Consider the following 15,825-nt stretch of genomic DNA (forward strand, 5'->3'; position numbering starts at 1 on the left):
TATCATGAAAAATGAGAATTAATTGCCTTATACGTAAAATTTATATAGGTCTCTTTATTTATACAAAAATTGACATTTGCACTCTTATTTCTTTAAATTATTAAATACATATATATTGGTCGTAGCGTTGTGCATTTAATTTAGTTTACAAATAATGAGTTATTGCACTTAGGTTATTTCATTATACTTGTTTTGATATTTTTTAGTTGCTTTGATTTGATATTAAATATTGCTCTTTTGCAGATATCTAGCTTTATCTTCAATACGAGTATTATATATATTCATCCATGCATGCATGTATATTATAGATTAAAATTTAAAAATGTATATAATGTCCAACAGAGAGCATCTGCATAATATTCCCAAATCCCAATTAGTATAATAATTTTTGTAGCCAATTACCGGCCGAAATATGTGCCGTTGAAGCTACTACTGTTTTTATTTGGTTTCGGGAATTGATAAAGTCATAAAACCAAATTCATGAGTTGCTATTGTTTAAATAATGATATTTTTTTTTCTATAATCAAGATTAAATATTAGGAACAGGAATATATTAATCTCACAACATTTAACTAACAAAATATTTCACCGATTTAAAAAAAAAACATTTTATATTCGTGTCACTGTAATATTCTAAAAGCCGTATGGAAAAGTTAATGATTTATGACCTACAAAGGAAGATGCTAAATTAAATTAAAGTCAATTCAATCCATTTATAACTATGTGCTTTATAATATATAGTAGTACTCTAACTCAAGCAAATTCAATCAAACAAAAGTCTGGATTTGCATATGTATTTCCACTTAACCCTATTAGATTACAAACAAGCAGTCCGGCTACTTAAAAATAAAAAACAACAACAAGACAGGAAGTAGAATTTCAAGCATATTTAACAATTCTTGATTCCTAATCAAAAACAAAAATTCTACGTGGGATTCATCGATGGAATTCGATACAATTAATGAACATCATTGGCAGCACACAAATATAATGACACCCATAATCCAACAAAAATAATTAAAATAAGCAGGATTACTGGACAATTTATGTAAAAAATACGCGCTTATTGTGTAAGACCAACAAAATAAGTCAGATTAGAGCTCTATATTCCTCTAACTATTCCCATTGTATAACTTTAACCGATGAATACGACGTGGGGATTTTCGATTAATTTACTTTCCTTGATTTAGACATTAATTTGATCAGAAATATTTATTAATAAATGAGTGAAAGAGCCATTTAGATTCCGTTGCAGATTTGCATAGTGAAGGAACTTGGTCAATTATACATTTAATTATTTATACATCAGTGAGTAATTATTTGGAAGATATAAAATTTTTAAAAAAGGCTCCACATACTAAGAAACAAAAAAGGAGACAGATCAGCCCTATTATTTATATTCAATTGATAGCAACTCTTTGAGCCCACCTTGAAAAAGTAGTCTACATATTTTTGTTTTCATTTCTACTTAATTTACATATTTCAACTTATACATTAATATATGAGAGTGAGAACATCCATTCATCATACCCACATATTATATTAACTATAACCATTTAATCAAAACTCATCATTTCACTAATTAAACACTCCTATAAATAATAAGGATAGGATATATCATATAAGTATAACATCCTTGAATTTTTATTAAATATATTTTCTTTATGAAACAAACTAATAAGTAATACTCCATATACTACTATAATAGATTATATAAAAGTAATACAATAAAATAAAGTTTCCAAGTTGCGTATGAGGGGTATATGGTATGCTACTTTCCTTCACATAATCTTAAGACTTTTTGACTTGTAAATAGATGGTTGCGAAAAGGTTGTAATATTTTTTTAATTAAATTCGACATATATAAAAGCAACTAATTAGCTTGAATCATTGCTCAATATATTGTCTCCTTCACTCAAATTTCGTGATCTTAAATTTTACATGGGTCGCTTCATCGGATTGTACATTATAGTCGATTAAGTTCCCTCCAAAACCAAGGTTTTAATAATCGGATTGAAATCAATCGCTCGCATGTATGATATTTTATGTACATTTTTTTTTTTGTCAACTTCTTCATTAGTTAGTAACTTTAATTCTTGAGAAATGGTTGTGTATTAAACTCACATGCAACAAAATAATTACAAAGAAAAATGATAATTGCGATATTGGGCTGAAACATGGAACATAAATGTGAAAGCCCTAATTTGAAGTATACATTTCGTAAGTGGTCGGAAAGCCCAAATTTAAAATCCCATGTTTGAAGAATACCTTTCTAAGTTGTTTCATATGCCCTTAAACAGTTAAACACGTTAATTGTGTTTCTAAATTTACTATCGACACTTTAAAAAATATCCTTATTGTCGATATCCCAACTAAAAAATAAAATAAAAGATTAAGTAAATTTATCCTTAATTTAAGGACTTTTTTTTTGCATTCTAAATTGTTGTTATTTTTAAAACTTTTCAACACAGATAATTGCATTTCGATTTTTGTATCATTAAAAGATACTAAGCTTTTTAGTGCAAAGAATACATTTCGAAGTTGTCAGAGAAGCATTCCAATTAGTTAGATGAGGAGTGATTCACTAGTCATTTTCTATGTTGGACAACCTACATTTAAATATCTCAACAAGCCCATTTCCAACAATTGTTCGGATTGAGCATGCATAAGTATTTTATTTTTATTTTTATTTATGCTCTCTATCTAACTATATTAATTGAACTTATTGTAATATTTCAATTTTTTTTAAAAAAATTCTATTTTTGTTAAACTAATTGTAATTTTTTTAACATTAATTATTTTTTATGTTGATTTATTCTATTTATATTTAACCAATCGCGCGTAGTGCTTATTGATTTTTTTACGTTCACGTACACCGTTTTACATCATGTTGGTTAGCTTTCTTTAATCATTCACTTACCAAACCACAATAATTTCACTAATTTCAAATCTCAAAATGCGACCATCACACCTAATTAATGTATTATAATATTTCTCCACATTCTCTATTGCGAACACCTTATTTCCAACCCCAAAATAGCAATTCATTTTCTATTTTGGTGGAATATTCCATCATCATGTCGTTGTTAAATTCAATAAAAGAAAATCTGTGAAGTCATATGGTTGGATTAAATATACAAAATGTTGTAGATTGGATGGCTAAAAGTCAACCTCAAAAAATAAGAGTCTTTGGTGTTCGAATATAAAAGGATGCATATTCTATTTTAGGATCATTTCAAAAATATTCTCGACCTCTATTAATTTTTTTTGAAAAGGCATTAACAAAATACAATTAGCCACTTGATTTATTTTATTTGGTTCAAATATAACATGGGATCAGACTCCTAATACCTAGAAAATATTGTGGAATGCGAATATTGGATGTGAGGAATGTGCGAATGAAATTTGATATTACGAATTAATTATCTATTGTCTAAACTTCAACTTGAGTACTATATGATCCATTATCAATATATATATCAGCTTATATATTAGCACCAAAAACTTTTCACTTTTAAATAAGTAAATTAATGAAGTAAAAATTGAACCAGATCCCTACTTTAGTTTGTGGTCCTAAAATGCTTTTCCTACTTGATAAGACCAAAAGTCACATAATATTTGTTTATTTCAAGCTGATTTTTGAACCACATTCCCTGTCCCATGCAATAGTGAATTCACTGTACGGCTGGAACATTATTATTGGTTAAACCCCAATAATAAATTACTAAGTAATATAGTGGAAATAGTAATGAATGTTATAATGGGCATATTGGATATATTCCGAATTATGAATATTAATAATTATTTAGGATTCCAATAAAGAGTGAATCGGTATATATATTGACCACTTTACCTTACAAACACTATTCACTTAAGTTCACAGCCATTGGCAATTGAAGCTGACACATTTTTATTCTTCATTTAGGTTTTGCTCTCTTATGTTATCTTTTTTTTTTTTAATCTCTAAGAAATTCCATATTACTCCTACTATTATTCTTGGTGTAAGTTGTACTATATCATATGTAAACAGAAAAATAATATTCCTAAGGACATATTAACGATGCTATATATAATATATAATGTATTCAAATGATACGTATATTGATACTATCATTTTTAATTAATTATTTAAAATCCTAAGCATGAAAACACGTGGATGATTGTTCAAAGATATATTTATGTATGACGAAAAATTCTAATGAATTAACAAACGGAAATGGAGATTTTGTTATCTCGATTTTTTCTGATTCGGTGTATATATGAGTTTTCCGAATGGCCAAAAATTAACAATATGAATGGTAAACTTAGATACATATATGATCAGAAAGAATTGTTACCCAGTAATGAGATAGGTAATTAGTTCCAATATTAGTACTTCAAAACCAATCCTATTTTGGATTTTTTGAAAAAAGAAATACTTCTTACACATCTCTAGGTTTACACTAAACTCAAATCCAATTTTTTTTCAAATTTTGTGAGTAAAAAAGACATAATATAGAGAATATTCTTTTAAGTTTGAGTTTAGTGTGAATGGTTAGAGTAAAATCATATTTGATGTGACATTTACACTAAAATGGGTTTGAGTTTAGTGTAAATTGTTGGAGATAATCTAATAGTACCCAAAAACCAATCCCATTTTTTATTTTTGAGAAAAACAAGGTTTACATTAAACTCAAACCCAAAATTTTTTTAAATTAATTTTGTGAGTAAAAAAGGCCTAATGTAGAGAATATCCTTTTAAGTTTGAATTTAGTGTAAATGGTTCGGAGTAAAATCATATTTAATGTGACATTTACATTAAAATGAGTTTGAGTTTAGTGTAAATGATCGGAGATGCTCTAATAGTAATTAACTAACTACCCTTTTACTCTATTAGGGTACATAATTCACAGTAGTATCGTAATTCACACAAATGCCATCAGCATGCCGTCATAATTACAGCTCTAGATTACCTAACATTAAGTAAGTTGAGCTGCAATTGAATCTCATCTATTATCATTTTTCGAACTTCATTTGTCATTAAAATTTGAAAAATACACGACTGACCAAAATTTGATCAAACCTCACAATTTTATAGAGAATTTACCCATTATTTTATCAAAATACCTCGTATTTTATAGGGAATTATCCCTAAGTGCACGGGCTAGGAGAAAAAAATCATACTCCTATCTAGTTAAGTACAGAATTTTCTAAATTTCCGTAAACTATATCTTTATGATTTAACTAATATTGTCAGGATGATAGAGATATTTACACAGATATTCACTTAAATAACAAAATTTGATGATATATAAATAAATATAATTAAATTTGATTGGTGGGTGCTTTTACTCCCCTTAAACATAACCATAAAATTAAACTGATTTTTTAAAATATATGATTACGTTAAATACACGAGGCATAAACATAATTTGGAATGGCTACACTTATTTAATTACTTGCTATTAATTAATTGATTATTTTTTTAAAACAGGGCTTCTAGATATGGAAGGGATTAATGAATTAGGTATTTGTATTGGTACGTAGATTGGGCAAGTCAATTATTGGTGACCACTTTTTCTAATTCTTTTTTATTCATGTACAGCTGATTACTATATGTTTGATGTCACAATCTTGCCAATCTTGATGGTGTTAGGGGTTAACTGTTCAGCGGAAAACTCAGCACTTAAGGAAAATGACATATGGATTTATCTAAATCTAAATTACATTGAACTGATAAAGATATATGATGTCCTTTAAATAGGGAACCATTACTAATGGGACGCTTCAATTATATCCATTTAGATTATAATATTTGATTAATAATTTTTACTATTAATTTGTAATTTATATCGTAAAATAAGTGTGCCAATTTGATTAATAAGTTTTTATTAATTTGTGATTTATATTATAATATAAGAATGTCAAGTTTTTTGTGACAGGTCTTATTGTTAAACGAGGGAAAGAAAAGAATTAAGGAAAAAGAAAATAAGCCTAATTATAATTACTTTAAGCCATGTTTTTCTTGTCGTTCCAGAAACCAAACAATAATATTATGGATTTATGGTAATAGATTCTGCATACTAGATTTCTCGGAATGGATAAATTAAAAGATTTACATATCCATATATAGGTTATCGAGTAGGGTAGGTAATACATACAAATAAATATGAAAGAGAGATATGTACATATATAGTAATATGTGCAGCTAGACCTAATTAAGTAGTACAGGTAATCCAACATGGGTTTGGATTATAATCCTCAAAATTTGGTTCTTTTTAGGTTTTGTTTGGTACGTAGCAACCAATGCACTCTGCGCCAGGCACCTGTGCACCACAGTAATCCATAATTAACTTGCTAATCTAATTATTATAGTACACCAATTTGAGAGCAAACGTAAGAGGGGACCATCTATAAGCTTAGTTACTATAAATGAATAAAGAATTGCACAAGTCCTTTTCTCTTTTCAATAATTAACTAGTACTACTAATATTTAAGGTGTTTAAATTGCTGGAATTTAATTAACTAACAATTTAATTAACACCGAGAAAGGTGACCTAACTCGCTTCAATTTACAATTTCACTAAAAATATTAAGTTGCCTTCAAGTGTGTGTGTGTGTGTGATGATACTTGACATGACAAATTTAAGATATTATATAGATTTTATAACTAGGTTTTGAATTTAAACAAATATTTTTCTTGACACAAAACTAGGACACCAGTCACGAAGTTGCATCCTCTACTTATAACCATCTTACAAAATCCAAATAAAAAATAAAAGAATATTTAATATATAGGCTCTTAAGAGCTCACATATACTATAACTACATGTACAAGAGGAGGGGCTTTAGCCCCTAATGAATTAATTTTTTTAGCTTTTTTCTATAATAAAGTTATTAAATTTATTCATAGTTTACACATATCATTATATAAAAGCCCCTATTAATAATCAAAATTACCTAAAATTTCATTTTTAAGTAGAATTTTGAAAGTTTAGCCACTACCTACGTTTATTTCTGCGTCTGAGATATAGCTCGAACTTCCGACTAAAAAGTTGATCATGGTTATAATTAATCTATTCTCAATACCAACACTTTCCCATCCATCTAATTAAGACTTTATTATAAACTACAGGCATAGACATATCCAAAAATATGGTGTATATATGTCTATATATACAAGGTAAGTGAGGGGGTTTGCAACGTGTCTGTGTGTGAGAGGATCCAAAGGTTTCTCTATATAGAAAGATGGTGGACAGCATAGGCCCTAATCACTCAAACAAGCAAAGAGGCTTTCGATCTAATTATGCAGTTTCCGGTGGCGGAGGAGGAGACGAAGAGGAGGGCGCGGTGAGGGAGCAGGAGCGGCTCCTCCCCATCGCGAATGTCGGGAGGATCATGAAGCAGATCCTCCCGCCCAACGCGAAGATCTCCAAGGAGGCGAAGGAGACCATGCAGGAATGCGTCTCTGAGTTCATCAGCTTCGTCACCGGCGAGGCCTCCGACAAGTGCCACCGCGAGAAGAGGAAGACCGTCAACGGGGACGACATCTGCTGGGCTCTCGGGAGCCTGGGATTCGACGACTACGGGGACTCCCTCAAGAGGTACCTTATTCGGTATAGGGAGGCCGAGGGGGAGAGGCTGGCTAATCAGAACAAGGCGGCTGCGGCCGAGGCCGCCGCCCCCGAGCCGCTGCACTTCAGCTTCGATCTCATGGATAAGAGGAGGATTTAATTAGAAAAGTATGCTTTGATTAAATCTGATTTTTAATTAAGTATCTTGTTGCTGCAAATTACTGTGATTTTTCTTCTTCTTTTTTAAGTATTCTGAACCAGTTGGGGCTGTATGAATACCTAAAACTTTTCTAATTTCATTGCTTACTAATTTGGTGTTTTGAGTTTGTGGAATTGATTTGAAGCTTGTATTTGTATAAAACCAAGATTGGGATTTGCAGTTTGGGAATGTTATGATTAACTTTAATCTTGCAGATAAGAAATTCGAATTAGGGTTAGGTATTTCGATTCAAGTCAAAGCAAGATGATTCAGATTTCAGCTCTTCAAGCTACTCCATTTTACACTTGTTTAACTTTGAAATACATTAATTAGAGCTATCGCCTTTATATTTCAAATTTTCGCGAACCTATCAAAATGACAAAATTTGACTAGATATCGAGATCTATAGTACTACTACATATATAAGGAGTTCACTTAAGTAAAATCTGTGAGGTTTTCTAGGTGAACTTGTTGGAGTCAAATACCCAAAAATTTTGCAATCCAGACGCTGCTGCTGCTGCTTCTCATTCAGTTACCTTTTTTAGCAAATTAAAAAAATATTTTGATGCATCTAGGAAAACGAGTTTATTTCTTAAAATAACTTTTAAAATAGTAGATCAAAGCACTCTAGTCCAAATAAATGTGCACTTGACACGTTGTTGTCCAGTTCGTGTATTCTTGAAAATATTGTTGTACACCCCGAGCATCTAGTATCAAATTTGTAAGATAAAGTACTCGACTTTTGTTGCCCAATTAATTAACTATGTAATAAGAAATATAACTTGTTGTATTCCCAATTAAACAATGGAGAAGCCCTAGATGCCGAAAGGGACCACTTATATATTACTCTCAAAATACTTGTGAATAGCAACTAGCTAGCTAGCTAGCTATGTGTCTCTCACCATAAGATAATAGGAGTATGAAATAGACCCTAATATGCACTAAAAATGGGTGTTACTCATCGACGGATTATTATTCGTTGTTACTAGTCGATGGATTACGACGAAATTGACTTTCGCTAAATCCCTCGATGGGTTATGCCACAAAGTGAATGCAACAAAACTACTGGTAATTTCATCGACTGATTGACCTGTACTTGTTTTCTAACAAACTAATTCGTTGGTACATGTTTTATAAATTTAATTTAATTTTAGTATAAATTACAGTTGTCTATTTACACTTCTAGGAAAATAGACTATCAGTACATCTATAACTTATGACACTCTAAAAGATGCCACCACAAATATATGCTACATATACATAAGCATGTTGCCACATTTAGTTGCTACTGCATGTCATTTAATTTCTACCCGTAAGTACCTCATTCCCTCATTTTTCTTACTACTACATGTTTATGATGTGCGTGTGTATGTGTTGTATGTGTATTTTGTGCAGTGTATGCGTGTATGTCCGTGTTGTGCTATTGCTAATGATTGAAATCAGTTGTTGCTAATTTGATATTGTTGACACTAATAGTTATTGCTAAATGTTGAACTTAATTTTTTTAAACATGGTTTATTTTTCGTGGACAACTAAAATGACAAATGTGGTCTATTTTTCGTGGACGAAGAGAGTATATTAATTATAAAAATTAAAATTATAAATTTAATTACCAAAATAACTTGTAACTAAATTTAATTTTAATTGTGATTCGATTATTTTTTTTAATATTAAAATTAAAATTTAGGATTAATTAAAAATTAAAAATTTAGAGTTAATTTTAAAAAATAATTTTTAATATTAAAAAAATAATCAAATCATGGTTAAAATTAAATTTAGCTAAAAATTATTTTGATAATTAAATTTATACTTTTAATTTTATAATTAATATATTTAAAATTTTCATAGTTACTTTATACTCCCTCCACGTGAGACATTTCTTTTGGACACCAATTTTAGAAGTGAAAAAAGTAGAGACAAAAAGTAAGAGAGAGGATAAAGTGAGAGTGTTGGTTTTTGCCATAAAAGGAAATATCTCACTTATAGTAGGACGGCCTATCATTAATGGTCGGCTTAATTCGTATCCTTATCCTTTCGGTATGTGTTGTGAACACTTTCATTTTTAGCCTCTCATCTTCTCTAGAGAAGCAAAACTCTAAGGGATAGAACAGATGGTCCAACTACATAACTTTTTATTTTTAATTACTTCCATGGTCGTGCCTCGTGGCACGGCAGCACCCGTACTATTGAAATGGTTCGTCAGTAGAGATGTTCCCACAGGTGCCCCTTTTTCCAATGGTACTATAATTCCTATTCCTATCCCTTCATTCCCTCTTTTGGTCTATCTACATTCAAGGAAATTCATACGCTCCACAGACAGAGCAAAAAGTAGAGTCTTGGTCAGAGCAAGCCGTCCTATTCTATTACCAGACATAATTGGGAGAAGCTCATCCGAAACTAGAGCTAGAAACGCCCTATTTCGTTTCGTTCCCGTTCTTCATTTCCTTCTTCTCGAATCCAAGGGGGACAACTCATATTTAGAATCTTTCTGCGGTGTGCTCGGTTTACTATTCTTTCGTACTTTCTTCTCCAAACCCTAGCCCGATCAAGCTCCTCCACTTCTCCTTCAACCAGGACCACGCCTGCTTCGCCTCTGGCACCGATCGCGGCTTCCGAATATACAACTGCGATCCCTTCCGCGAGATCTTCCGCCGTGATTTCGGCGCCGGAGTTGGCGCCGTCGAGATGCTCTTCCGTTGCAATATACTTGCGCTGGTCGGCGGAGGCCACTCGCCGCAGTATCCCTTGAATAAGGTCATGATTTGGGACGACCATCAGAGCAGGTGCATCGGTGAGCTCTCCTTCAGGTCTGAAGTGCGCGGGGTTCGGCTTCGGCGGGATCGGATTATTGTTGTTCTCGAGCAGAAGATTTTTGTCTACAATTTCGCGGATTTGAAGCTGCTGCATCAGATTGAGACTATTGCCAACCCCAAGGGGCTCTGTGCGGTGTCTCAGGTTGCGGGATCGTTTGTGCTGGTTTGCCCTGGCCTGCAGAAGGGGCAGGTTAGGGTGGAACATTACGCTTCAAAGAGGACTAAATTCATCATGGCTCATGATTCCAGAATTGCCTGCATTACGCTCTCGCAAGACGGCAATATGCTCGCAACTGCTAGCACTAAGGGGACGCTCGTTAGGATATATAATACACACCATGGGACTCTGCTGCAGGAGGTTAATTCTTGTTCTCATACTATAATGTAGACCATTCAGCTTGAGTTGATTATTTGATTGTTCCATAAAAGTAGCTGATACATTCAACTGCAACAATTGGTGTTGGTATGTTGGTGACAATGCTATTGTTCTGAAGTGGGGAAGAAAGATGTAATCTGATTTTGTTTTTGTTTTCTATGTGTTGCGCCTTGATAAGTTTGTTTGTGTTAATGCTCTATCCATGGAAAAATGGCCTAAGAAGAGCCCACTTGTAATATGCTGCAGGTCCGAAGGGGTGCAGATAGGGCAGAGATATATAGCATGGCATTCTCATCCACAGCTCAGTGGTTGGCAGTGTCAAGTGATAAGGGCACTGTTCATGTTTTCAGCCTTAAGGTTAATTCTGGGAATGTCGGAAGCGAGAGGTCAAATAGCCCTCCTGATAACCCTTCTGCTGTGATGCCAGGTTCTTCATTGTCTTTCATTAAAGGTATAATGCTGAGTTTTACTCTTATTGAATGGAATTGGTTCTCTTAATTTATCATGGAGCCTGCTAATTGGTTGCCTTAGATTCATCTGAGTTTAGAAGGAAATTGGATTAGATTATTTTCCACAAGTACTAATGTAAAATTGAATGAGAATTCTTAAATAAACAACTTACTATCGTACTATAGTTTTTATAACATCATTAATGCATTGTTGGAAACCGAATTTGTTATCTACTCCGTATAATCTTCTTAAATCGTGCATGTCTGCCATTGTCAAATCTCGGATACTGCTTGGTTTTATTGTGTTGCTTTGAGGAGCTCTTTTCTAGGTTTCCCTTGAAAATTCTATTCGGCTTCTTTCTTTGTTTTCCCCATTTGATGGCTGTAAAAGCTACTAGTAGTTAGACCTGGTTATGCATCCTTCATGAGGAAACTGAGAGTATGTACTGCCTTTCTTTGAACATTTCTGGGCCTACTGATTCAGTTTTCTTTTGTTTTGGCAGGAGTCCTTCCGAAATATTTCAGCTCAGAATGGTCGGTGGCTCAGTTTCGTTTACCTGAAGGATATCAATATATTGTTGCTTTTGGTCACCAGAAGAATACAGTGGTAATTCTTGGCTTGGATGGAAGGTCAGTTTTTCTTAAATCCAAGTAGTACTGCTTCAATCCGTTTGGAAGTTTTTATTTTTCCAAGTTTGCATGCAGCTGCTAGGCTCCTCACTCCTGTATCATAGACTTGGGCTTTTATAATCACAAACCTTTGGTAGGACTGTTTCTATTCTAATTCTACAACTGGCTAAAGACTGGGTATATTGGCTGATTGGTCTGGATAGACGGGGTTTCTGTACATCTGTCAACTTTACACGTTTTTGTCTCAAGTAGAAGAAAAGATTAGTAGTGAAGCACCACAAGAACTGATAGATTTAAATAGTGAAATAAGGATATATGGCTGTCACCCACCTCTATAGGCGGTGACATGTTAAACAATTTCTTTGCCTTGTAAAGCTGATACTTAGGTAGATTATTAAAGTTGGGTTGGCTAGGCCAGCAATAGCATATGATGTTTTGAGCTGCAAAATTCGAGCTTGGGAAAACAATTATACTCAACTGATTTTGCTTAAGGTTTGTTTTAGACATTCTTACAATTATTAAGAAATTTGTCAAAATGAACTAATGATGCTTAGCAACTTCAGAGGAAGTATTAACTAGAGTAGAAATGTCCGTTTGTTTGGTAGACATTTTGCATTTGCCTCCCATAATATATGGGCCTCTTATACTATTCTGTTTTAGCAAGAGATATCTACTTGTGTACGTATCTCTATATGTACATCCGTCTCTTAGTAAGTTATTGAGAGAGAAGAAAAGATATTGACTAGTTGGATTCGTATATGCAGCTTCTACCGGTGCAAATTCGAGCCAGGGAATGGTGGGGAGATGACACAGTTGGAGTATCACAATTTCCTGAAGCCAGAAGAAGCATTTTAGCATGACCTCCCTGCCTCTGCTGCTAATGTTTTTCCCGCTGCTAATTTGTGGGTTCACGATGAAGTTGTAAATATCCACCCGTAAATGAAACCAACAGAGTGAAACTGCTTAATTTATAACCAGTTTAGTATTGTAAAAAAATGGAAATAACAACAATATCTGCTTCTACATTCAATTGTTTTATTATGTCATCTGCTGACTACTGTATACGGAGTAATATTATTATTCATAATGGAGCATGAAATATTATTATGTCATCTAGTGCCATTATTTTTATGCGGAGGTGTTACTTCCATCTAGCAGGGCCAAGCCGAGTTAGCGGCGGTTCTTGACGTGTACGAGAACCGTTTGGCCAACTCAAAGTACTTGGGCGGCGAAGACTTCTCTCTGGCCGATCTGCACCACATTCTGATCATAGCCAACTTGTTAAACACCAAGGTTAAGGCCGTGTTCGAGGCGAGGCCCTGTGTCGCCGCCTGGGCTGCCACGCTCTTGGCCCGTCCCTCTTGGAAGAAGGTTACTGGGGCTTAGAAGATCCAATTGATGACAGCTGAAATATATCATTGTTGTTTGGTTAGTGTTGAATGAGTTGGAGTCCTCTTATCAAATCAGTAACGTTATCTCCATGGTCAATTATAAGGCTAGCAGACAAAAAATATAAAATGGCTTCGCCCGGACTCGAACCGGAGACCTTCAGTGTGTTAGACTGACGTGATAACCAACTACACCACGAAACCACATTGCATTAATCTCTCAATCATTGTATAAATAAGCATGCAACAGATAAACCATCCAATAACTTCGTAGGTAAAATACACTTATTTTACTAACATTTCCACTACATTGCACCATTCAAGAATTCATAATCAAGAATCAAGGACTCAACACGACTAATGCAAATAATCTAGCAATCGTATTCACAGTGTAGCTGCAGCGTTCCCCTCGACAAAACACGGGATCTAAGCTAAACTTCAGGCTTCCAGCACAAGGGGATGCTTTGAATTCTGAACTTCGACCAAGCTGCAACCCATATCCTTCTTAAGTCCTCTGTCAGCCATCAATTCTCGCACTCTCATTGCATCATTCCATCTCCCATTCTCTGCGTACACATTAGACAAGGCAACGTAATACGCACTGACCTCCGGCTGCAACTCCACGAGTTTCCAAGCAGCAAATTCAGCCAACTCATTGGCACCATGAGCTCGGCAGGCAGCAGCTAAAGCTCCCCAACTACTCACAGAAGGTTCAAACGGCATCTCATTGATCAACCTACACGCCTCATTAAACAACTTAGCACGCGCCAAGAGATCAATCATACAGTTATAGTGCTCCACACTGGGTGGAACTCCATACTTTCCATCAACTAACGAAGAAAATATACGTTGCCCCATTTCCACATCACCAATATGCACACAAGCACTGAGCACTACAGTTAAAGTAGCAGCATTAGGTTGAATCCCTTCACGCTCCATTCTCAAGAACCACCTCAACGCCTCTTTCGCATTCTTGGACAGTGCTTGCCCTCTTATCACTGCATTCCATGTGTACACATTCTTCTCACTCATCTCCTCGAAAACGCACAACCCTTCCTCAATCCTCCCGCATCTCCCATACATTTCAATCAACGATGTACCAAGAATGACATCCAGTTCCCACTCCTTCCTCTTCACATAATCGTGCAACCACACGCCCGTATCCAACGCTCCAGAGCCTGCGCAGGCAGCCAGAGCATTCACTGCAGTCACCTGATTAGGCATCACACCCTCGTTTCTCATCCTATCAAATGCTGATAACGCATCATCAAACCTCCCAGAATCCTTAAACCCCGAGATCACGACAGTCCACGACACGACATCTCTCACAGGCATTTCATCGAACACCTTGAGACACATCTCAAAATCGGCAGCCACAGCGTACAAATTGACCAAAGAATTCCCAACGTAGAGATCGCTCAGAAAACCTAATCTGATAATCTGTGCATGCACCGATTGCCCGCCTTGAATCAGCTTCAAATCCGCGGCGGCTTTGAGGACGAAAGGGAAAGTGTAGTGATTGGCGGGAATGGAGTTTGTGTGCATGTGAGAGTAGATGATCGGAGAGGTCTGAGGAGCATCGGAATGGGAGAAGGCTCTGAGAAGGGTGTTGCAGACGAAGGTGTGGGGCCTGGTGTGGTTGTTAATGAAGAGGGGGAAGGCGGCGGAAGTGAGGAGGTTGTGTTTGCGGCAGTAGGAGATGAAGGCGGCGGCGAAGGTGGTGTCTGCGGTTAGATTGTGGACGATAAGCTGCGTTAGAATCTGAGAGACGTGTGACGGATCTGAGCAGCGAGGGATTAAATAGAGGATTCTTGCAGTGGCATAGTTCATCATTCCTGCCATGGATTGTGAATTGCTGAATAACTCGGATTTCAAAGGCTTAATTAATGAGACGTGTGACGGAGCTGTGCAGCCAGTGGTTAAGGAAAGGATGAATCTTGCAGTGGCAGAGTTGATCATTCCTGCCATGGATTGTGAATTGCTCACTAACTCCAATTTCAAAGGCTTAATTAATGAAGAAAATTACTCCCTCTCCGTTCCAAGACAGTGACAACAAACTTTTCGGCACGGGATTAAGAAAATGGAGGTATTGTTAGTAAGTGAAAGTGAATAAAGTAAGAGAGTTAATAAAGTACCGGAAAAAAAAGTAAGAGAGAGTACCAAAAAAGGAAATGAGTCACCGAAGTAATGAATAATTCAAATTTCAAAGGCTAAATTAATTAAGAAGAAAAAAAAAAAAGTTAAAATCCATGCATTTCAAAGGCCAAATTACTAAAGAAGCAAAAAAAGTTAAAATGCCATGAATTGTGAATTGCTGACTAACTCGAATTTCAAAGGCTTAATAAATGAAGAAGCAAAAAAAAAAAAAAAAAGAAGAAGTTAAAATCCATGCATTTCAAAGGCTAAATTACTGAAGA

At 34.7% G+C, this 15,825-nt stretch overlaps 3 protein-coding genes and 1 non-coding gene across 4 annotated transcripts; 2 read left to right on the forward strand and 2 right to left on the reverse strand.

Annotated features, from left to right (window-relative positions):
• The first annotated feature begins 7,182 nt into the window (after window positions 1-7,182).
• Window positions 7,183-7,863, forward strand: LOC125223858 (nuclear transcription factor Y subunit B-1-like). Its single transcript, XM_048127163.1, has one exon. It carries the CDS (start codon window positions 7,228-7,230, stop codon window positions 7,711-7,713), a length of 486 nt encoding a protein of 161 aa, XP_047983120.1. The 5' UTR covers window positions 7,183-7,227; the 3' UTR covers window positions 7,714-7,863.
• A 2,097-nt stretch (window positions 7,864-9,960) lies between these two features.
• LOC125221512 (autophagy-related protein 18a-like) lies at window positions 9,961-13,132 on the forward strand. The gene is made up of 5 exons (XM_048123630.1): window positions 9,961-9,990; window positions 10,234-10,923; window positions 11,188-11,392; window positions 11,894-12,020; window positions 12,785-13,132. Exons 1-5 carry the CDS (start codon window positions 9,961-9,963, stop codon window positions 12,873-12,875), a joined length of 1,143 nt encoding a protein of 380 aa, XP_047979587.1. The 3' UTR covers window positions 12,876-13,132.
• Window positions 13,133-13,538: 406 nt separating this feature from the next.
• On the reverse strand, window positions 13,539-13,612 carry TRNAV-AAC. Its single transcript has one exon. It is a non-coding gene; the product is annotated as a tRNA-Val (tRNA).
• LOC125223114 (pentatricopeptide repeat-containing protein At5g66520-like) lies at window positions 13,599-15,366 on the reverse strand. Its single transcript, XM_048126103.1, has one exon. The coding sequence runs from the start codon at window positions 15,248-15,250 to the stop codon at window positions 13,847-13,849; it is 1,404 nt and encodes a 467-aa protein (XP_047982060.1). The 5' UTR covers window positions 15,251-15,366; the 3' UTR covers window positions 13,599-13,846.
• Between the last annotated feature and the right edge of the window lie 459 nt (window positions 15,367-15,825).

Source organism: Salvia hispanica, chromosome 4, assembly GCF_023119035.1.
Source record: "Salvia hispanica cultivar TCC Black 2014 chromosome 4, UniMelb_Shisp_WGS_1.0, whole genome shotgun sequence".
NCBI lineage: Eukaryota > Viridiplantae > Streptophyta > Magnoliopsida > Lamiales > Lamiaceae > Salvia > Salvia hispanica.

Coding starts and splice junctions, on each gene's coding strand:
- LOC125223858 (XM_048127163.1), top strand. CDS start 7,228: ATGGTGGACAGCATAGGCCCTAATCACTCAAACAAGCAAAGAGGCTTT.
- LOC125221512 (XM_048123630.1), top strand. CDS start 9,961: ATGTTCCCACAGGTGCCCCTTTTTCCAATG. Junction 9,991..10,233: donor AGGTGCCCCTTTTTCCAATG/GTACTATAATTC, acceptor ACTCATATTTAG/AATCTTTCTGCGGTGTGCTC. Junction 11,393..11,893: donor TTCATTGTCTTTCATTAAAG/GTATAATGCTGA, acceptor TTGTTTTGGCAG/GAGTCCTTCCGAAATATTTC.
- LOC125223114 (XM_048126103.1), bottom strand. CDS start 15,250: ATGGCAGGAATGATGAACTATGCCACTGCAAGAATCCTCTATTTAATC.